At 36.0% G+C, this 22,707-nt stretch overlaps 1 protein-coding gene across 2 annotated transcripts; it reads left to right on the top strand.

Moving 5' to 3' along the window:
- The first annotated feature begins 12,186 nt into the window (after positions 1–12,186).
- LOC147282756 (zinc finger BED domain-containing protein RICESLEEPER 1-like) lies at positions 12,187–20,899 on the top strand. 2 transcript variants are annotated; one of them, XM_086248984.1, is made up of 8 exons: positions 12,187–12,898; positions 14,108–14,209; positions 14,479–14,621; positions 15,744–17,565; positions 17,678–17,990; positions 18,151–20,323; positions 20,430–20,493; positions 20,579–20,899. In XM_086248984.1, the coding sequence occupies exons 4-7, from the start codon at positions 17,528–17,530 to the stop codon at positions 20,489–20,491; spliced, it is 2,586 nt and encodes an 861-aa protein (XP_086105110.1). In that variant the 5' UTR covers positions 12,187–12,898; positions 14,108–14,209; positions 14,479–14,621; positions 15,744–17,527; the 3' UTR covers positions 20,492–20,493; positions 20,579–20,899. The 2 variants fall into 2 exon arrangements, with proteins under 2 accessions (XP_086105110.1, XP_086105111.1); XM_086248985.1 differs by lacking the exon at positions 14,108–14,209.
- The last annotated feature ends 1,808 nt before the right edge of the window (positions 20,900–22,707 follow it).

Below are 22,707 nucleotides of genomic sequence, written 5' to 3'. Positions count from 1 at the left end.
ATTTTCTATGATTGTAAGCCTCAAGCAGAGTCTGGTGATGGCCACCATTAAAGTCTGTAAGATGTATTCTGCATAGCCTCACTGATGATTTTTCCTTGTATTTTTAGGAATTTATGGGGGAAATATCCAAATTTCCTAGGTAATTATATATTAAAGGAATACAACTCCCTTGTATATATGCAGCAATAACTGAAAGTTAGAAGCAATGCAATCAATATACACCAACAGCATAACTGAAAAATTAACGCCATGCAATATTGGGATATGCACCAACGGCTATAAACGGAGGAATATGAAAACAACCATTCAATTTGTTGATAACGAGAAGATGGGAAATAAAGACAAATTAATGTGGATCATTTATTTTAAAAGGGGCAAATTATGTTTTAGTACTAAAGTTATTATTCTTTGTTATCTCAACTTCAAAAAGTTACATTGGGACTTCAATTTCAGTTAAATGTTAATGTCAAACTTCCATTATACGAGCTACAAAAAAAGTCATTATCCGTCCATGTGTCAACATAGGTATTAATTATTTGATGAATTGACAAATATCAATATATAAGATAATTTAAATTAGGGTAAATTACAATTTAATACATCAACTTTATCTCGGATTTCAAGTTAGTACTTTAAGTTCAAAAAGTTGCAATTTCATGCCTCAATTTTCATTTTGTTTCAAGTTAATACCTCCGTTAGTCTAGCCGTCAAAAAGACCGTTATCTGATGATGTAGCACACCACTAAAAGACTTCATTTCAATTTAGTACATCAACTTTACCATGTTTTTCAAGTTCATACCTCAAGTTAAAAAACTTGCAAATAAATAAATGTTTTCTAGTTTTTATCTCAACTTCACCTCAACTTTTGACCCATCAAATCTTCACAAAAATCAACAATTTTATACTCATTTTGAAGTTATGAATCTTCTCTTTATAACCATATAGAAATAATTCAAAAAGGAGTTATGAAACACGAAAGAAGTAGTCACAAATTCGGCTATCCGAAATTGTCAATTTGTTTGAAAAATTTGGCACTTTCGGGTAGCCTACTTTGTGACCAATTATCTTAGGTTTCATAACTCCTTTTTGCATGATTTTTATATGGTTGTAAAGAGGGGATTCATAGCTTCAAAATGAGTATAAAATTGATAATTTTGGTAGAGATTTGATGGGTAAAAAACTGGGGTGAAGTTGAGATAAAAACTGGAAAACATTTATTTATTTGCAAGTTTTTAAACTTGAGTTATGAGCTTGAAAAATATGATAAAGTTGAGGTACTAAATTGAAATAAAACCTTTTAGTGGTGTGCCACGTCATCAGATAACGACCTTTTTTACGGCAAGACTAACAGAGGTATTAACTTGAAACAAAATGAAAGTTGAGGCATGAAATTGCAACTTTTTAAACTTGATGTACTAACTTGAAATCCGAGGTAAAGTTGAGGTATTAAATTGTAATTTACCCTTTAAATTATATACCAATGATCCTAGCGTATTGATTTTGAGCAATTGTATGCATCCAGTATTTTCCTTTAAATGTAAACTAGGATCACATGATGCCTTAACATAACATGCTTACAATCAAAGTAACCAAATTACTTTTGAAATTTGTAAATTAAAATGGGTTTGAAATAAAATTGTTTCATTATCATTTCGCTTAATTTTGAACACGAATATAACATTTGCTAGCCAAAATCATAAAAATTAAGGATATTAGAATGAAGATACAAATTATACTTTTTAAGCCAACAAAACAATTTTGGTGCAACAATTGAAATGGTTGGACCCGGCCCCTTTCTCAACGCATACATCTTTTTTGTTTTTGGGCCGGTCAACCCATACATCAAATACGTATTTTTATTCACAATAAAAATATTTAGTATCAAATATTCAAGTCAGGAGACGGTGGAGCACTGCACCGGTGCAGCTGCATTTTTTACAAGTCACGTACTAGTCACGTAACTCCCTTCAATTAGTATTAAATTGATGAGTAACCTGTTGCCTCAGTTAAATAGTTTACAATACTGTTCCTTGAACCAACACGTGCTGCGTGCTCTAAACTAAGCCTACTGACCAGAAGGTCCAGAAGGCCATAGAGAAGCATAGAAACCATGTTATAGTGTAAACACAAAAACCATGCATGTAAATTAATATTTATAAGTTAAATATTAGTGGCTAAAAAGCTGGAATTTAAATGTTAATTTTTTGTTAGTTGCGGAGAAAGATGATCTTGGTTTATACTACATGAATACATGAAGAACTTTTTTTTTTTCTTTGTTTATGCTACCAACTAAAAGGCAATTGAAAAAACCACAAAAACTATAATCAAAAGAAAAATACAAGAGAAACACACAAGTCCGATAAACTTCTACTCCACCTTCAAATTCTTGTAAACCTTTTGTCACTCGCATTGCAAAGCCTATTAAACTGTTCACAAGAGGAAAAAAAAAAAAAAAAAGGATTCCAATGGATTCCCCACAAGTGAAACTTGTTCTTAGACTGATATTGTTGTGAGAAGAGAGATAATGTTTGTTTTTTGTTACTGAAAATTGAGAATAAAAGAGGAACAATGAAGAAAAAGACGTGAGTAGAGAGAGACGGTAGAAAGAGACTTATGTTAAATTGTAAAACGGTGAGTTTTCATACAAAAAAATTTATGTTGACGTGGAATAGACTGAATAGTGATGGCCATTGGATTACTTGAATGTTCCAGATTTCTCAAAGGCACCTGCCATTAAGACAGAGGAACCGAATCCGACAACTACCGTTACTTTATTTTATTTTGGATAAGAGTATTCCTATTTGTACTATTTTTAGTGTTACTTACTCAAATATTTTTATTTTTTAGTAAATTACTCCCAAGGACAATTAAAATATCGAAGGTTATTAACTGAAAATCCACATAAATAAAAAATTAAGTTAATGGCCATTCTATTTTCATGCGTGCGTCTGGACGGAGGCGAGAAATAGGCTATCGAATGCTCGATATTTTTGCAAAGAGTTCAGCGGATGCAAATGCATCCTCCATCTGTAGATTTAGGTTGCATGCATCTTTTAAGGTAACAAAGGCAAAATTTTAGGTTGCATATAATATATTTTAAGTTGTAAATGCAAATTTTAGGTTGCAGATGCATGTTTTAGGTCGCAGATGGAGGTTGCATTTGCAACTTACTGGGCGCTCGATAAGAATTTTGTCTTGTGACTTAAGTTTTTGGTCGGGCGGACTCTGTTTCTTTCTCATTTTGGCCTTCTACTTAAAACACCATTTATTCTTTAGGTAGACCCACACCACGACTTCAAATCTCACCATTTGTAAACCATTTGTCCCTCTCTCTTCTCTTCCATTTTTCTATTATGTTGGCTGCTATTACTTGTTGGGGAGAGTGTTGTTTTCTAAACTATTTATTTATTTTGATTGGTTACAGAGAAACTTTAGGAAAATATATAAAGGCTCTATTACAATTTATAATGGTTTTACTTTCTTGGTTACATGATATAATTGAAGTCCCAATCTCTCTCTATGTCTCTAAATTGGTTATAAATTGAGGTTGGATGATCATAATTGATAAGTCTAGCTTTTTTGGGTGAACTATTATTGAATATTTATTATGTGTTTTTTAATGTTTGAATGTTCATTATGTTACTTCTTTTCAATTTCGTAAATCATGTCTACTAGATTATGATTGAATATTGAGTTTATGTTCAAATAATGACCAAATTGGATTTTGATAAGCCTATATCTTTTTGCTGGTTAAGTGGCAAGTAAATTTAAATTGAAAGCATGTTCACTACCATATTCTTGCTGCCAATTTACATGGTTTGTTATATGTTGTATGAATTTAGTAATTATATGCAATATTCCCTCTTTCTGTGGGTAGGGGGTGCATGTAATTTGATAGACATTTACTGTTCACATAGCCCTATAAACTTTTCTCACAAACAATTGAAACAGAGTCCAAAATAATGGAAGAGAAGAACGTGAATGCATTAACTGTAAGTTATATTATACATCTTTAACATACACAACTCATACGCACAAATCAATTATATATATTTATATATGTAAACTGTATTCTATAAGTAATCATGCTTATATAACAGGTAACACACAGTAAATACATACCTGATGATGCCATGTCTGATTTGCAGGTAATTAATTAGAAATATAGACACACACCAGTTGCTCGATGAAAAGTCACAATGCACAAGTCTTCCTGCCAACACAATGCTTCAGAACTTCACACGAGATGGGGCAGTGAATGAATAGCTCCAGTACTTGTGTGGCTGGGGACCTATGCTTTATATAGAGTCTTGAGATTCCGAGTGTCCTCCCACTAAGGTACCTCTCTCTCAATCCTAATTAGACTTCTATACAAAGACTTATTTAGTTATGCTTAGCATACAACACATAGTATTGTTTATCCAAGTAATCCTAGTCCATACTGGTTTAGGATTCCATCCTTATGTGGACTGGTCATGAAGTGGTTTGAGTTAATCCCCTTATTACTTGCAACTTAAGCAAAACACTTAGTTGAATCCTAGTAGAACAAGGCCTAATGTCCATGAGCATCTTACATTCTCCCACTTGGACTAGCATTGTTCATGATCAACTATTTACTGATAGTTTTAGCAAGTAACCTGTAGTTGCGCTGGAGATATTAACTAAAACCCAAACTTGGATCAACTTGGTCAAGATATAATCACAAACATCAGACTATGAGAAGTTCTTAGGCTATTTCGTACCTAAAACAACTCATAACCATTGATGCTGTAACTATATCTCACCTCAGTCAATTTCTAAACATAAATGCTGAAATTAGTTTTTCAGAATCTGTTGAATTAATCACAGAACTAACAATCATAAAATTTGGTCCTACTGTATGAATTGCCATTCTTTATACAATTCCTATAAAATTATTTGCAAGACAATTATATATATACATATACATAATCAATTATAATATGCATGCTTATATCTGAATATATGTATATATATCTGCACATGTATCACTACTTAAGATTGAACTGAAAGTGGATACACTATAGGTGTTTAAATTGAGCAATTAAAAACTGCAATCATGATAAGCATAGCTCAATCTACGACATAACAGAAAATAAGTATGCAAAATTTAACTGAAAAGCATTAACATACTGAATCTTTAGTTTTGTTTTAAAAAACTGAAACAAAATTATAATAAAAAATACTTAATAGAATCAGTCAGAGGTGTTTTATCTCCACCTCTCTCAAAACCCCTCAAGGTTCCCACTCAATAGCTGCTGCCATACTTTAAACAACTCCCATGTTTCTCACATGTTGCTTGAAAACTCCCACTGGTAAAGCCTTAGTAAAAGGATCTGCCAATTGATTTTGAGTGCTAATATGCTCGATCTGCAAATCACCTGCCTTAACACTTTCTCTAACCATCAAATACTTGGTTCCAATGTGCTTGGACTTAGATGTTCTTTTGTTGTTCTTAGAGAAACTCACAGCCACTATTATCACAATAAATCTTTATAGGACTGGTTATTGACTTAATCATCTTGGTCTCTAGCATAAAGTTTTTCAACCAAATAGCATGTGTAGATGCTTCATACACTGCCACATATTCAGCATGCATAGTAGAAGTTGCTGTCAACGTCTGCTTGACACTTTTCCATGATATAGCAGCCCCTCCAAACATGAAAACATAACCTGTTGTGGACTTAAGGCTATCCACACACCCTGCGAAGTCAGAATCAGAATAGCCTATTAACTCCAGATCATCCATTCTTCTAAACACTATCATGTAATCTTTTGTCTTTTGTAGATACCTAAGCACCTTCTTACCAGCAACCCAGTGAGCTTGACCTGGATTGATTTGGTATCTTCCCAACATTCCCACAGCAAAAGCAAGATCAAGTCTAGTACACATTTGAGCATACATCACAGACCCTACTAAAGAAGCATAAGGCTTGTCTTTCATAAATTCTTTTTCTTGCTCAGATGTAGGACATTGTTCTTTACTGAACTTGTCACCTTTTGACATAGGTGAATCTCCAGCCTTGCAATTCAGCATGTCAAAACGTTTTAGAATCCTCAGAATGTAGGCTTGCTGTGACAATCCCAGTAGGAAGTTCTTTCTATCCCTTTTAATTTCAATTCCCAATACATAAGATACTTCTCCAAGATCTTTCATTTCAAATCTGTCTGAAAGAAAAGCCTTAGTCTCAAATAGTAGTTTTTGATTACTACTAGCCAGGAGAATCTCATAACATAAAGAATTAGAAAAATAAAGTTGCTCCCACTGGTTTTTAGATAAATACATTCATCGGATGAATTCTCTATAAAACCATTTGTAGTAATTTCTGAATCAAACTTGACATACCATTGCCTTGAGGCCTGTTTTAGTCCATAAATAGACTTCCTTAACCTGCAAGCTAAATGTTCATCACTTTCCTTTATAAAACCTTCTGGTTGAGCCATGTATATCTCTTCTTCCAATTCCCCATTAAGGAAAGCAGTTTTGACATCCATTTGATGTAATTCCATGTCAAAATGTGCAACAAGAGCCATAATTGTCCTAAAAGCATCTTTACTAGAGACTGGAGAGAATGTCTCATTGTAGTCAATTCCTTCCTTTTGAGTGAAACCCTTTGCAACTAGTCTGGCCTTATATCTCTCTATACTTCCATCTGGATTCTTCTTGGTCTTATAAATCCATTTGCAACCTATCATTTTAAAACCATGAGGTACTTCAGTGAGTTCCCACACACCATTTGCATACATGGATTCTATCTCTGCATTCATTGCTATCTGCCATTTTTCAGAATTTTTATTGTTCATGGCTTGTGAAAAATTTCTTGGATCGGTGTCTTCTCCTATGTCAAACTCAACCTTCTGCAAATAGAGCACATAATCATCACTTGATATTGCTGGTCTTCTTTGTCTTGTGGATTGTCTTCTAGGCACTTCCTTATTTTGTGTCTCAGCTTGATTGTCATTTTGTTGTATGTCAATATGGTTATGAACTTCATTGTGAATTTCCTCAACTATAGGTTCTGCTGGCAAATTGTCATTTATTTGATTTTCTGGTGCTGTAAGCACTTTATCCGAAAATGAATAAATCAAGTCTGCATGATTTTTCTCTAAGTTGCTGTCACCAGAAAATTCATCTATATCAAACTCTTCTATTGCAGCAACATTAGGTGGGGCATTTTCATCTATGAATTTGGCAATGCTAGTTTCAACAATTCTAGTGCTTTTGGATGGACAGTAAAATTTGTAACCCTTTGACTTGTCTGGATAGCCAATGAAGTAGCAGCTTGTGGTTTTGGGGTCCAATTTCTTTTCATTTGGGTTGTATAACTTTGCTTCTGCCTTGCAGCCCCAAACCCAAAGGTGTAGTAGCCCTGGTTTTCTCCCTGTCCAAAGCTCAAAAGGAGTTTTATCTAACACTTTACTCGGAGCTCTATTAGATATGTAGTTAGTTGTCTTTAAGGCTTCCCCCAATAGAAAACTATGTAATCCAGTGTTGCACATCATCGACCTAACCATTTCCATAAGGGTTCTATTTCTCCTTTCAGCCACTCCATTTTGCTGTGGAGTTCCTGGTGTAGTGTATTGGGCTTTTATGCCATGTTGCTGCAGGTACAAGGTAAATGGCCCCATGTGTTGTCCAACCTCAGTGTATTTCCCATAAAACTCTCCTCCCCTGTCAGACCTCACAATCTTTATTTGCTTTCCAAGTTGTTTCTCAGCCTCAGTTCTAAATATTTTAAAAGTTTCAAGTGACTGTGATTTCTCAGAGATGAGATACACACTACAAAACCTGGAAAAATCATCTATAAAGAGGATAAAATAGGAATTCTTGCATATGGTCTGAATCAAAAAGGGTCCACAGATATCAGTGTGAACAATTTCTAACAACTCACTGCTCCTGTTTGCTCCTATCCTTCTGGAAATTGTAGTTTTCCCTTTTATGCATTCTATGCATTCTGCAAAATCTGAGAAATCAAGGTTGGGAATGATGTTTTCTTTAATCATAACCTGCATTCTCACTTTAGAAATATGTCCGAGTATCTTATGCCATAAGATTGAGGAGTTTTCGTCTGTTCTGGACCTTTTATTCATTGTCAATACATTCACTTCATGCATTTCATTGTGTATATTAGTTTCAGAACATACCAATTTCCAGTGATCATTGATAAGAGCAGCATTTCCAACCAAAGAAGAATTTAAAAACAATTGCAAGCCACTTTTATTGATAATAAAATCATAATTCTTCCTAACAAGTTGAACAACTGAAACCAAATTCCTACTTAATGATGGGATTACAAAAACTTCATCTAAAACTAAGACAAAGCCTGTTCCTAAACTAATGCTAACAGCTCCTATGGCCTTGACTGCAACTTGCATCCCATTTCCTACTCGAATGTTAACTTCATCCCTCCTTGGTGTCCTCCTTCTTGTGATACCCTGCAAAGAATTTGCAATATGAATGGGTGAGCCTGTATCAATCCACCAAGAATTAAGGGAAGAATCAACTAAGTTAACTTCGAGATAAAAGCAATGGAAATTACCTTTCTTTATCATCCATGCTTTCCACTTCATGCAATCTTTCTTAAAATGGCCAGGTTTGTGGCAATGAAAACACTTGAACTTAGTGGTTTTCACTGCCTTTAGGCTATCTGAATTTGGCTTAGAGCTGCCAGCACCATCATTAGTCCCTTTTGGTTTCGAAAATTGTTTCTTGTTCTTGAAACCCTTCTTGCCATTATATCCTTTCTGTACAAAATTTACCTCAGCTGCTGTCTTGCCTTTCTTATACTTTTCCTCTGCTTTGACACACATACCAATCAGCTCATTAAGTGTCCATTTTTCCTGTAGAGCACTGTAGATGTCACTAAGATATTCATATTGTTGTGGTAGTGACATCAAGACTTGATGTACCAGAAACTCATCAGCAATAGGTATTTTCAATGCCTTCAGTTTGGCTGCAATGTCAATCAATGACATTACATATTCTTTCACACTTCCCCTGCCATCAAAAGTCTTATTAGTCAATGTAGCCATAAGGTTACTGGTTTCAGCCTTTTCGGACTCTTTGTATTTCTCACTGATAGACTCAAGATAGGCTTTAGCAGAGTCATTGTCTTCAATTCCTCCCTTTACAATGTCTGTCATGTTTCTCTTCATAATCAGAAGTGCCATTCTGTTGGCCTTTTCCCATTTCTCAACCTTAGCCTTTTCATCCCTAGTACTTGCAGCTGTTATTGCAGTTGCTTTGTCTTCTCTTAATGCCAAATCCAAATCATTCAAGCCTAGCACAATTTCAATGTCTTGCTTCCACTTTTTGAAATTGTGACCATTCAGAGGCTCAATGTTGGTGAAACTCATAGATGCTGACAAGTAAAGTTATCTAGCTTAAATCAAATAAAAAATAATAATACTGAAAATTGATTGTCATAAATATATAAACAATATATATATACATATACTTGAGATCTAAACATAGCTTTTTACTTCATGAAACAAATTTGTGCAGTTTCATGTAGTGAAAAACCACAGTATATGCATCAAGTTGCTTTTCATTTATAAATTTCTTGTTCTGAAAATTCCTTCTGCAATATGTTCAGCAGAATTTGCTATTCACAAGAAAAGATTGATGTTATAAATGAACCTGCAACAAAAGGGTGAACTTTGTATCTTAAGTATTTAGTGGGCTTGATCTTTGTAAAGAGAGCCAACAAATATCTAAGATAGTAAATTTCATGATATCAAAATCTTTTCTGTTTTTGGTTTCAATGATCATTATGCAGAAGGATTTGGTATTTCTGTCACAATGATAATTGCACTTAATACCACAAAAGAAACTGATGAAAATTTTGATCTTAATTCTGTAGCGGATTTAACGTGTACTGAATACATTACTTTAACTTATTCATATAGTAAATTACTGATTGATACATAGATTTATAGATGTACACATGTTAAGCATCAACAGGCAATCAAAATTGGTGCAATATAGTCATGTATCAAAATACTGATGTTTAGTAAAGAATTCATATACAATCGCAGGATCAAATTAAGAACTTCTCATAGCCTAATGATTAAATAATAAGCAGAATACCATAAAAGAATATGACTAGAGTTTTCGGATCTAAAAACAAAATTAAATTTGATTTGTGTCTAGTGCATAAAAGCTCTGATACCACATGTAAGTTATATTATACATCTTTAACATACACAACTCATAAGCACAAATCAATTATATATATTTATATATGTAAACTGTATTCTATAAGTAATCATGCTTATATAACAGGTAACACACAGTAAATACATACCTGATGATGCCATGTCTGATTTGCAGGTAATTAATTAGAAATATAGACACACACCAGTTGCTCGATGAAAAGTCACAATGCACAAGTCTTCCTGCCAACACAATGCTTCAGAACTTCACACGAGATGGGGCAGTGAATGAATAGCTCCAGTACTTGTGTGGCTGGGGACCTATGCTTTATATAGAGTCTTGAGATTCCGAGTGTCCTCCCACTAAGGTACCTCTCTCTCAATCCTAATTAGACTTCTATACAAAGACTTATTTAGTTATGCTTAGCATACAACACATAGTATTGTTTATCCAAGTAATCCTAGTTCATACTGGTTTAGGATTCCATCCTTATGTGGACTGGTCATGAAGTGGTTTGAGTTAATCCCCTTATTACTTGCAACTTAAGCAAAACACTTAGTTGAATCCTAGTAGAACAAGGCCTAATGTCCATGAGCATCTTACATTAACAACAAGCCTCAAGAGACGCAAGAGCTAGAAATGGAAGGGCAGAAGCATCTGGAAGAAACCAAAGAGTTAGCTTTCCAGATCCTCTCCTCCATGAATGATGAGCTTTGCAACCCCACATTGTGGTCCAATCCACCACTTCGTCCTTTTCAACTGCTACTAACATTGCAAACGGTTCTTCTTCCCACACGAATGGTGTCATTAATGGTGATTCACCTTCTTCTGGAAACACCACCCAACGTCGGGTCAGACCAAAGTGATGGTTTGACCCTCCAATGTGTAAGTGATACGTGGATGAGAGGTCAAACTAGGAGGTTGAAGTGACACTTCGGCTACTGAATACTCGTACACAAACAAACACGAGAAGTGAGTGGGAAGGCACCGGTGTGGTACCAGCCATGTTGGAAATACGCCCTAAAATCAATGGTAATTAGTTAACCAATAAAGATGACACTGAGATACTGATGTTTGCTGTGTAATAAAGAATATTTTTTGGATGGATCTCACCCATGTTTGTTATATGCATATGGTGGATTTAACATTAGTATTACGCCATCATTGAATGTTAGTGTTGCACAGTACTTGAAAGATATTTAGGCCCCATTTGGTACGCGCCCATGATTAGATTAGATATATTAACTAACTAGATTCAATGTGTATTGAAGTAAGAAAATGTAAAATGTCTTTTAATTTGAAGGAAGAAGAGAGATTAGTCATAAGGGGTCGAATATAAAACTTATCCCCACTATTCCCAACACTTTTGTGAGAATAGGAGATAAGTTTTAAATATCAACCCTTTATAATTAAACCATCTTCTTCCTTAACAAAGAAAAATTGCTTTGGTGACTTCATTTATGAATATCTTGTGTTTGCCAGTTGTACCCTAACCCAACCAAGAAAGTTGTGTATCGAAAGTGGAGGCAATGGTAAGATGCTTATTGGGGCTTGCATAAATTAATCAATCATTACATATATTATGAATAAGGTATCATTTTGTGTTTAAACTCATGCTGGTGTTAATTCATGTACAAGGGCAATTATGTGTCGTCGTAGACACATATCTTTATTTTATTGAATGGAGAATATAAATTTCCAAAATTGTGATTATAATTTTTTTAAAAGTATAAATTATTACAAGAAAAATTGTAATAGATATTACTTATTTAATATTAATTTTTACATTAACCGATATTGAAGAGTTTTACAAATCGGTTGATTTTTTAGACGTTATCTAATCTCTTTAACATATCACCAAACTTTTTTTCGATATCTTAAATTTCCTTTTTGATTAACAATTGTTTAAAAACCGATATCTAAAGTTTTAACTGATGACTTAAGTTATCTCCTCCCACATAAAAAAGCACGTTCTCTCTCTCTCTCTCTCTCTCTCTCTCTCTCTCTCTCCTCCACTTATCATTTCACGCCCTCTCTCCTTATTTTCTGACTTCTCTCAAACGCCCTCTCTCTCTCTGCTCGATCTCTATGACACCCCCTCTCTAAACCCTTGCTGTCGCGCCCCACAGCCACCGTCACCGTCACCGCCGCTATTCCTTGCCGATCTCCCTTGTTGTCGAAGTCCCTTCGCTCTCTCTTGTCTCGCCCTCTCCAAACCTCCTAGAATTGATTGTACTCGGCGTTAATTGTTGAGGTCGAGCTCAGCCATGATTGGCTCAAGCTTTTGCATTGCGGCATCGAGATAGAGGTCGGGTCTTGATTCCAAGGGCTGGGCTTTGCGATCTTAGGTGCTCGGAGATTGGATGACGCTTTGCGATTTCCTGTTGTCGGAGGTCGAACGACATCCTCTCGAGGCAGAAGCTTGGATCTCAGCAGAACGTTGGAATGGCGAGCTTGGGTACTGCAAAGAGGGCGGAGCACTATGGATCTGTTTCACTGCTCGAAGGTCGGATGACGACAAGTCCAAAGGTTTGGGCCCGAGACAGGTCGGGCTTGTTGTGAGTTGTTGGAATGGCGAGCTTGGGTCTCGTTTTGTTCATTCATTTTCGTTTTTCTCATCCACTTCCCTATTCCCCACTTTCTCGAAAACCACCTTACCCGCTCACTCCCAGCCCTCTCTCACCTCAAATAATTTTGTTCTTCAATCGGCTCGTTTTCCCCAGGTATTTCTGATTTAGGTTTTAATGTCTAATTTGGAAATAATTTTTTTTTATTTTTCTGTTGAATTGAGAATTGGGAATCCGTTGTGCAGTGAGTTTGTTGCTACTAAAAACCTGGTTCTTTCTGGGTTTAATTTATGTGTTCGAATTAAATTAGGAATTAGTGTTGACAATTTAGGGTTTATTTTCCAGTTTTCTTTGCTGAAATAGGGTTTTAACTAAGCTGCTATTTGTATTCTTTAGTCAAATCAGTCTTGTTGTTAATTGGGGTTAATTGTTGCTGAGTATATCTTTCTTTTAGGGTGCTGGGGTTAATTGTGATGAATAATGGATGATTTTCCATTATTAGATTTTGGATCAGAAGTTCAGGAGAAACATTGTCTTGCACTCTCCATGGTTTTAAAATATTCTGATATTTAGCCATTCTATTGGAGAATTGAAATATAAGTTTAGGTTGTCAATTCTTGTTTGAACAGGATGATGATGGATTACATTTTTATCTAATGCAGATCCTGAAGAAAATAATGAACATTTTCTACATGTTATTTTCTTTTGGTGAGATGTGGAGTGTTGCTCTTATGAACTTCTATTTTCTTTGTTAATTTTGTTATGTATTCTTATCTTTCAGCAGTTACTAAAGGAGAAAAGCAATGAAATATCAAAAAAAGCTTTGAAAATTAACTGATTTTGGAAACAAGCTGATCATGATAGACAATTTATATCATTAATATATATGAGCTTTTTATCATAGTAGTAAAAGAAATCTGTACTAAACCAAAATAGATTTCTAACACTATTTGCAACAGGGCTAAGGTATTGACAGTTTGTTGCTTCTCATAAAAATAAAAAAGGGACAGTTTGTTGCTTAATGCTTGAGTGGTTGCCAGATTTGATTTACGTATATTAGGAATTATTAAAAGATGTATAGGTGATGCAAAATGTTGATTTAATTATGAATTTAGGTGTTGTCACATATGCAGTGTCTCTCCCATATGTTTACTAATTTGTATGTTATACTAAAAAACTATCATATTCAGATATTTGTATGCAATTTCTTTGTAGCCTACCACACTTATTTTTTTGGTTTCTGATATAAGTACAGGGCAGTTTTGGTTGAATTCTCTATCATCTACCTTCTATTTGTTGAATAAGTGGTTCTACGATGGACATGTAATTTTGATTTATTTATGTATAAATGACTTTTGTCCATAGTGAGGTAAAGATATAAGGGCTGGAGACACTTGACTACTTAGACAACCTTTGTCAAAAGAACGTTTTACAGAACAAGGAGATTCCTTAACTTTTGAATATGAGGTAATGTTGTTTAGTTTTCTTATATGAAATGGGTGGTTTTCACTTATATAGCAGGAAGACCTTAGAGTTGGGGAATGAGTGAAAAAGTCCAAGATTTTATCGGACAAGATATGTGGAGGAATGAAAAATGTAGATGCTTTGGCTTATAGATACAATATTTCTTTTCACATGTTGATCTACTTTAATTATATAAGTTCACCCAATGTGATTCTTAATTACTGCTTATTACTAACCTTGGTTTTGATAATTTTTCTTGACTTTTTTAACAGCTTCTTGAGGAGCGATTAGGTGGTCTTGTTTGTCTTAAGTTTTGGGCATCAGGATCACAGGTTTAGGCCCTGTGGTGGTGATGAATTGCAGTGAATGAAGAGAGTGGAGCACGAAAAGCAGTCCAACCTCCTCTGTCTTCCAGGTCCCTCTCTCTCTCTCTCTCCCCTAATTTCTTCAATTTTCTAGGGTTTTCAATTGTTTTAATCTTGGTTTGTTTTGATTTGTTTTTGGCATATTGGGTTTTTCTTGATCTGGTACTCTCCTTTGCCATTTTTGTTTGAGTTTTTATAAGAGTTTATTTCTTCTTCCTTTTTTGTTTTTTAACTTTAAATTGAGATTATAATTTATAAATCCAGTTGAAAGAGAGGAATTAAGATACAGAAAGTTTCACATGTCTTCTATGAACTCTGATCCCATTTATCCTTATCTTGTTTCAATTTCCAATCCGCATGGGATTAGTATAGATTGTTAGTGTAGACTAAAAATCTATGTCACTCTAAAAGTTAAAGTGTTTCAATTACCCAAATTCTTAAAAGTGTTAAATTTGGGTTATTGTTAAATTTGTTTAACAATTTAAATTCAATAACCCTGTTTTTTGGGTTTTTTTTAGTTCTAATTTCTTGTTGGGTTTATTTTAAGACTTTGACTTGCTGTTTTTTGGGTTCATTTTAGTTCAAATTAATTGTTGGTGATTTTAGATTGAATTTGAAATCAAAATGTGAAACCTGACTGATTTCAACTTATGACATTTAAAGCACAGTGATGTAATTATGTGGTTTTACAAGCAAATAATTGATTGTTGGACTTTATTCTCTATATATGCAGCTGGAACTTAGGCTTGTAGAAGAGGGTTCATATACTTTTGCTTATCCTTCATGGACATTTGATTCAGCCCCTCAGTTGCCTTGGCTTTGTGCCTCTGGCACTGGGATGCTTATAATGTTTCTAATAGTTTTCAAGCTATAAAATTTCTGATAGTTTTCAAGATATGTTGGTTTTGGTCTAATATTGACGATTTCATTCTTTTTAATTGAATTTGATTCGACTTTTGATTGTTGTGCTTGTGGCTGTTTGGTTTGTGTTTATGATTTTTGCTTGGGTTTTTTTGGACTTCAATATTCTCCTTGTCATAGTATTTCAAATTTTACATTGATTGCTGCCAACTGATACAAATCTTATTTCAGTATATATATTTTTCATGTTATTAATGCACTTAATGCCCTTGCTGCAATCTTATTAATGCACTTTTCTTTCATGTTTTCAGTGGAGTCACCTGAAGACCAAGCGGAGCAGGTACACACAGGAATGAATGGGGAGATTTTGTTTCCATTAATTATATTTAGACTGATATGCATGATTGGTACCTTTTTGAGCATTTTGTGGATATGAAGATACTAGCTAGTTGACATTCCAATCTTTTGTATAGGCAAAATTTAGGCCTAGTTGCATTGCATTGCCATGCCTTAATTATTTTGTACATGTTGACAGTGTTTAGGATCTAGAGATGGATTTTCTGAAGGTGCTTATGGAGAAAGAATAGTGATTTTGGGGTATACATTAGGGATGTCCTTTGGTTTGGTATTTACTGAACTGGTCGATTACCGACCGAAATTTGTTGGTTTGGTAAATCGATTTTTCTTCGCCGAAAATCGAAAATCCGAAACTAAAAAAATACTGAAAAAGTTGGTTTGGTTTTGGTAAATACCGAAAAAAGTTGGTATACCGATTGATTACTGAAATTCATAGCCAAAATATACCGAATCGATTTTTATCGAAAATTTTGAAAAAATATACCGAAAATTATTACAAAAAAAAAGTATGATATTGGCTAAGATGTAATTGAATAGGAGATTTCAAATAACAAACTTCTCTTCTCAACCAACTGAGCTGACTAGTTTAGTTGTCTATTTTGTGAATCATAACATATTTAATAGGTGTTTTGTTTGTTTATTCCAATAAATATTAGTCATACTTCAATACATGAATATGTTTATTAATAAGTTATTATATAATATTAGTAATACCATAAATACTAAATTTTTAAAATTATATACAACTATAATAAAACATAAAATTATGTTAACCCACAATTTATCTTATAAGTAAAATACTTAAGTGATTCTTTGTGGGATTCACTCTCCATTGTATATCAATGATTGAAACCGTTCATTTTTTAAGTCCCTCATTAAGGATCATTATTGCAAAAAATTAGTCAAATCGGTAATTGTTTGCTCATATAAACTATCCAAAAAAACAAATATCTTTAAATATTATTACTGCTAATCAAATGGCTAAACAATTTCTGATTTAGATGATTTTTTGCATGGATAATCTTTGAATGATTTCCTAAAACATAGACGGTTCCGATCATTGAATGGTATGCTCGAGATAAGATGTTCTCATATATATATATATATATGTAAGTATGTATATTTATAAACCCACTATTAAGTATAAGAATACTTAAAGAGATTCTTTGTGGAATCCATTCTCCATTGTATTTCAATGATCGAAACCATTCATTTTTTAGGTCCCTCCTTAAGGATTATCATCGCAAAAAAATAGTCAAATCAGTAATTATTTGTTCATCTAAACTATGTAAACATGCAAACACAATTCATCAATTAGATTTCAATATTGTTAATACTAATCAAATGGCTAAACAATTTTCGATTTGGATGATTTTTTGCATAGATAATATTTGAATGATTTCCTAAAACATAGACGGTTCCGATCAGAGATGTTCTCATATATATATATATGTATATTTATAAACCCCCAATTGCCCAAACCCCAATCTGGCCAAACCCCAATCTGGCCAAACTAGGGGTGGACAAAAACCGTTCCAACCCGACCAACCCGACCAACCCGACCATATTGGGTTGGATTGGGTTGGTTTTTAACACATTTTTTGGGGGTGTCGGTGCTCAACCCGACCAACCCGATCTCTAATGGGTTGGCCTACGGGTGACACCTTCACATAACCGTTCCAAACCGACCCGACCCGATCTCTGTCTAATGAGCCACAGCCCACAGGCCACATAGACCATGGTTTCACATAGCCACAGCCCACAGGCCCAAATCAGGTTAGGTTTCTCTCTGACTCTCATTTTTCAATCTCATTTCTGATTTCTCATTTCTCAAGCCGCCACTCCAGTCTCTTCTTCTCTGAGTTCTCTCTGCCTTCGTCGCTACCAGCCTACCCTCAGGCCTCAGCTCGCATCTGCTCAGTGCTAGCATCTGTTGTGCTCGCCTCTGCTCTCTGCTCGCGCTCGCCTCTGCTCGTTTCTGCTCGCGCTCGCCTCTGCTCGTCTCTGCTCGCGCTCGCCTCTGCTCGTCTCTGCTCGCGCTCGCCTCTGCTCGTCTCTGCTCGCCTCTGCCTCTGCTCGTTTCTGCTCGCCTCTGCTCGTCTTTGCTCGCCTCTGCTCTCTCCGTTGCGACTCGAATCACTCGATCTCTGCTCACCTTCTCCATTCTCCACTCTTCAGCTTCAATTTCTTCAACATTGAAGGTATACAAGCTTGACTGTTAGAGTTTTGCTTTTCGAATTTTAGTTTTAGGGTTTTGAAATTTTGATTTTCGGATTTTAGTTTTAGGGTTTTGAACTTTTGATTTTCGAATTTTAGTTTACTGGATTAACATTTAGGGTTTGTTAACTTTGTTTTTTCTAGATTAACATGGAGGCTAGCTCACCATCTCCACTGTCAACCCCTGCTACAAGTTCAACTCCAGTGATGGATTCAAATCCCAGTCCTGGTGTGCAATCATCAGCTGGCACAACTGCTGCTATTGAAGTTCCAAGTGAAACCCCAAGTCAAATTCCAGCACCAAGTACCAAAAGGAAGCCTACCAAACCCCCATCCGAGGTATGGTCTCACTTCACAAAAATTCAGGGAGGTGATCCTAATAACCCTAGATGCATGTGTAATTATTGTAAGAAGACTTATGCATGTAATCCTAAGACATGTGGTACCTCCACTTTGAAACACCATTTGAAAAACCAATGCCCAAAGTTTCCTGGAAAAATTGAAGAAAAGAGACAAAAGCTCTTAAGTTTTGAAAAAAATGATAGAGGTGTTACCAACTTGCAGGCCATAGGGTTTAGCAAAGAGCAATGTAGGAAAGCTTGTGTTAGGATGATAATAACTGATGAGTTACCATTTAACTTTGTGGAAGGTAATGGTTTTAGGTATTTTTGTGCTATTGCTTGCCCTAAATTTGTGCCACCATCTAGGAGAACAATAGCTAGAGATATGGTGTGTTTGTATGAAGATGAGAAGCTAAAATTGAAGAGTATGTTGGCTGCCAATTCCCAAAGAGTTAGCCTTACAACCGACACATGGACATCATGTCAAAATGTTAACTATATGGTATTAACAGCACATTTTGTTGATTCTGATTTCAATCTGCACAAAAGAATTCTCAATTTTTGTGTTATCACCAATCATAGGGGGGACACCATTGGGAAACTTGTTGAGAAATGCTTGATTGATTGGGGTATAGATAAGGTGTTTACTATCACTGTTGATAATGCATCATCAAATGATGTGGCTGTTAACTATTTGAAGCGTAGGCTTAATTCTTGGGGGAAAAGTGTGCTAGCTGGGGAGTTTTTGCATCTTAGGTGTTGTGCCCACATCATTAACTTGATTGTGGTTGAGGGGTTGAAGGAACTACATAACTCAATTGCTTGTATTCGCAATTCTGTGAGATATGTTAGGTCATCCCCCGCGAGATTGGGAAAATTTAAAGAAGCGATTGAGCATTCAAAGATTGAGTACAAAGGGCTTGTAGTCTTAGATGTGCCTACAAGGTGGAATTCCACCTATTTAATGTTAGAGGCTGCCAACAAATTTCGAAAGGCATTTGAGTGGTTGGAAGAAGATGACAATGCTTATGTGAGCTACTTTGAGGAAAATGAGGGTGGGAGAAAAAGGGCAGGGCCCCCACAAGGGGCTGATTGGGATAATTCTGCTGTGTTTGTTAAGTTTTTAGAATTTTTCTATGATTGTACCAAGAAATTTAGTGGAACATTGTGTGTGACATCCAACTGGCCCTTTACTGAGTTGTGTTCAATTCAATCTGAATTGAATACATTGAGTACAAGTGGGGATCCTCTTTTGAGTAAGATGGCAGCCAACATGAAGAGGAAATTTGACAAGTATTGGGGGTCGGTTGAGAGTGTGAACCAGATTCTAGTTATTGCAACAGTTCTAGATCCAAGATATAAACTTGATTATGTAAATTACAACATTTCTGATTTATATGGGGCTGATGTGGTTGAAGAGTTCACAATTACCATTAAGAACCTCTTTTTTAGGATGTGGGAACTTTATAACTCTGAAGTAGGATCAAGTGTTGAAGAATCTTCACAATCTGTTGGGTCATCTTTTAATATGATGCCTGCAAATGATCCAAAACCAGCTGGCTTCTTGATTAAGAGGCTTGCAAGATTCTCACAAATGAGAAAGGAGAAGGATGTTGTTGAGATCAAGAATGAGGTGGATAGGTACTTGTGTGATCCTGCTGAAAATGTGGAAGATGATAAGTTTGATGTGTTGGTTTGGTGGAAGGCTAATAGGACTAAATATCCTGGTTTAGCAAATATGGCAAAAGATGTGTTTGCTGTCCAGGCTTCCTCAGTGGCTTCAGAGTCCGCGTTTAGTACTGGAGGGCGTGTTGTGGATACTTATAGGAGTGCCTTGGACCCTAAAACAGTGGAGGCTCTTGTATGTTGCCAAAATTGGCTTAATGCAGATGCATTAAACTTGTATACAGCCCCCTCATTTGATGACTTACTTTTCTTTGAGACTTTGCATGGAGGGACACAATCAACACAGGCAGGTATACATGTTAGTAGTTATGATTCATGAATTTGTTTTGCTGATTTTAGTGTGTTCATTATTTATTTTAAGTTCTCATGTTTATTTTTCTTTGTCCAAATATGCAGAAGTGACCTCTCAAGTTACACAATTGGGAAGCAATGTTCTGAATATGGACGACGTTGATTAGAGGTATATATGACTTTATTTTGGTGATGTGATGTTATGATTTGTTGTTGATATTGATGATGTGAATTGTGAATTGTTTTGGTCCAAGTTTGCTGCCAATTGAAGTGACTAAAAAGGAATGAAGAATGAGGAAATGAGGATTAAAGAGTTGCTGAATGCTGACTGGCTGGGTTGCTATTTGCTGCCAATTGATGTTTTATTTATGCTTGGACAGTTGGACTGTTATTTTTTTAAGCTTGGACTGCTATTTATTTATGTTTTTTAAGTTTTAAGTTGAAATTAGACTATTTGGAAGTTGGAACTTAGACAATTAGACTATTTGGAATGTGAATTTGGATCATGGATGAACTTTTAAGTATGTATGAATTGTTTTTATGGATGAATTTCAGGATGAACTTGTAATTGTTTTTACTCTTTGTCTTTTGGGCCTCAAATTTGTCCTTTATTTTTTTTGTTGATATGGGCCAAGCCCAACCCGTCTACCCGACCAAACCAACCCGATCACAGTTGGTTTGGATTGGTTTGGTTTGCATCGTTTGATTGGGTTGGTTTGGGTTGTGAAAATAGGAAACCGTAGGGATTGGTTCAGTCTGCGGTTTATGCCTAAACCCGACCCAACCCGACCCGTGTCCATCCCTAGGCCAAACCCCAAAACTAATCAAATTATTATTGGCTGTTCCTACACCATTACTAGCTAGGATATGGTATAGGGTATATATAAAGATACTAGTATAGGGTATATGTATAGGATCTAGGATAGGGTATTGATTATGTTTAGGGTATATGGTATTTAATAGGGTTTATTTTGAATTTTACGGATATAAGTGAATTATTGAGGAACAATAAATTTCATTAGGATTTATAATCTAATTATAGTCTAGATAGGTAGAGTTCGAGCCTACGATCGTGTAGACGTCAACGGAACTCGAATCAGACTTACGATGGTGAAATTAGGGACATTCGAAGTTATAAGGGGCAATTTGGTCTTTTCATACAATAGGGTTTTAGTATAAAAACCTAAACTTTAGAATGTCTTTCCTCTTCTCCCAAACCAGCCGCAATTCCCCAACTCTCTTTCTTCTCTCTCCTCTCTCCTCCCTTCCCGATTTCCCTCTCTCTTTGATCAGCCGCCGTCCGGCGGTGGCTGGCGACGTGGCCGGGCATTTCATGCTCGTCTTCTCCTCCCTTCTCTCCCTCTAGATTCTGATCATCCAAAAACCCAGTCGAACACTACCAGACCTGAAACCCCGCTTAGCCGGATTTTCTGACTCCGGCGACTTCTCGTCGTCGGGATAGTCCCGCAACGTTCCTCTGGGCATGCTTCTTCCTTCGGTGATCACCAACAGCCCCAACGACCACCGCACATGGCGCTTCGAAGCCGGGAAGTCTGCGGCTTCCCCAGCTCGATTCCGGCGACTCCGACGACTGATTGTGGCGATTTCGATCCCATTCTTCTCCTTACTCTGAGCTCTGTCAATTGGTGTAAATGCATGAGTCCAATTTTGATCGAGTTGAAAACTCCCAAATTAAACCCTAGAAACTCTGTGAGTCTATGTGAACCGAGGCTGATGTGAATATTTGATGCTCTATGTTCTCTGTCTGTTCTCCCTCCCCATGGTTTCTGTGTGTTTCGATCCTGGGTTTTGGTGTGCCTCTGTGTGTGGGTATTTGGGAAGATGCAGAAGAAGGGGAGAGAAATGAGGAGAAGGCCTGCAAATATCTAAGGATCGAAAATACCAAAATATACCGAAATTCGAAGAATCCGAAAAATGCCGAAGCCAACCACTGCCGGCCGGCCCCCCAAAAGCTGTGCTCTCGTCTCCTTCGCTTCGCGGCTCCTCTCTCCGTTCCGCTCCGCTCTCCTCACTTCATCCACCAGAAGTACCGTTCGGCTCCTATCAAGGGAGCACTCACTCTCTTTCAGTCCTTTCTTCTAGAAATGAAGTTTTTCTTCTGAGCGACTCCCACCGGTGGTGAATCAGAGCAGAGTGAGCCCTCGGGTACGTTTGCCTCAGCCGGAGGGGGAGGGGGTAGCTCCTGCTTTAATGCAGTGTCTTTACTTCCTTACTTAGTGCAATCTAAAGTACAAAGATATCGTTCGTGCTCTGAAAAAATCGATTTGGAAATCGGCATCAAAATTGGATTACTGAAATTTTCGAAAATCGAATCGGCAAGGCCATTTACCGATTCGATCCGACCGATGGGCAGCCCTAGTAT

The sequence above is a fragment of the Dryas octopetala genome, chromosome 6 (genome assembly GCF_963921425.1).
Source record: "Dryas octopetala chromosome 6, drDryOcto1.1, whole genome shotgun sequence".
Classification (NCBI taxonomy): domain Eukaryota; kingdom Viridiplantae; phylum Streptophyta; class Magnoliopsida; order Rosales; family Rosaceae; genus Dryas; species Dryas octopetala.
The sequence above is the reverse complement of the archived record's forward strand: the minus strand, read 5'-3'. Positions and strand labels throughout refer to the sequence as shown.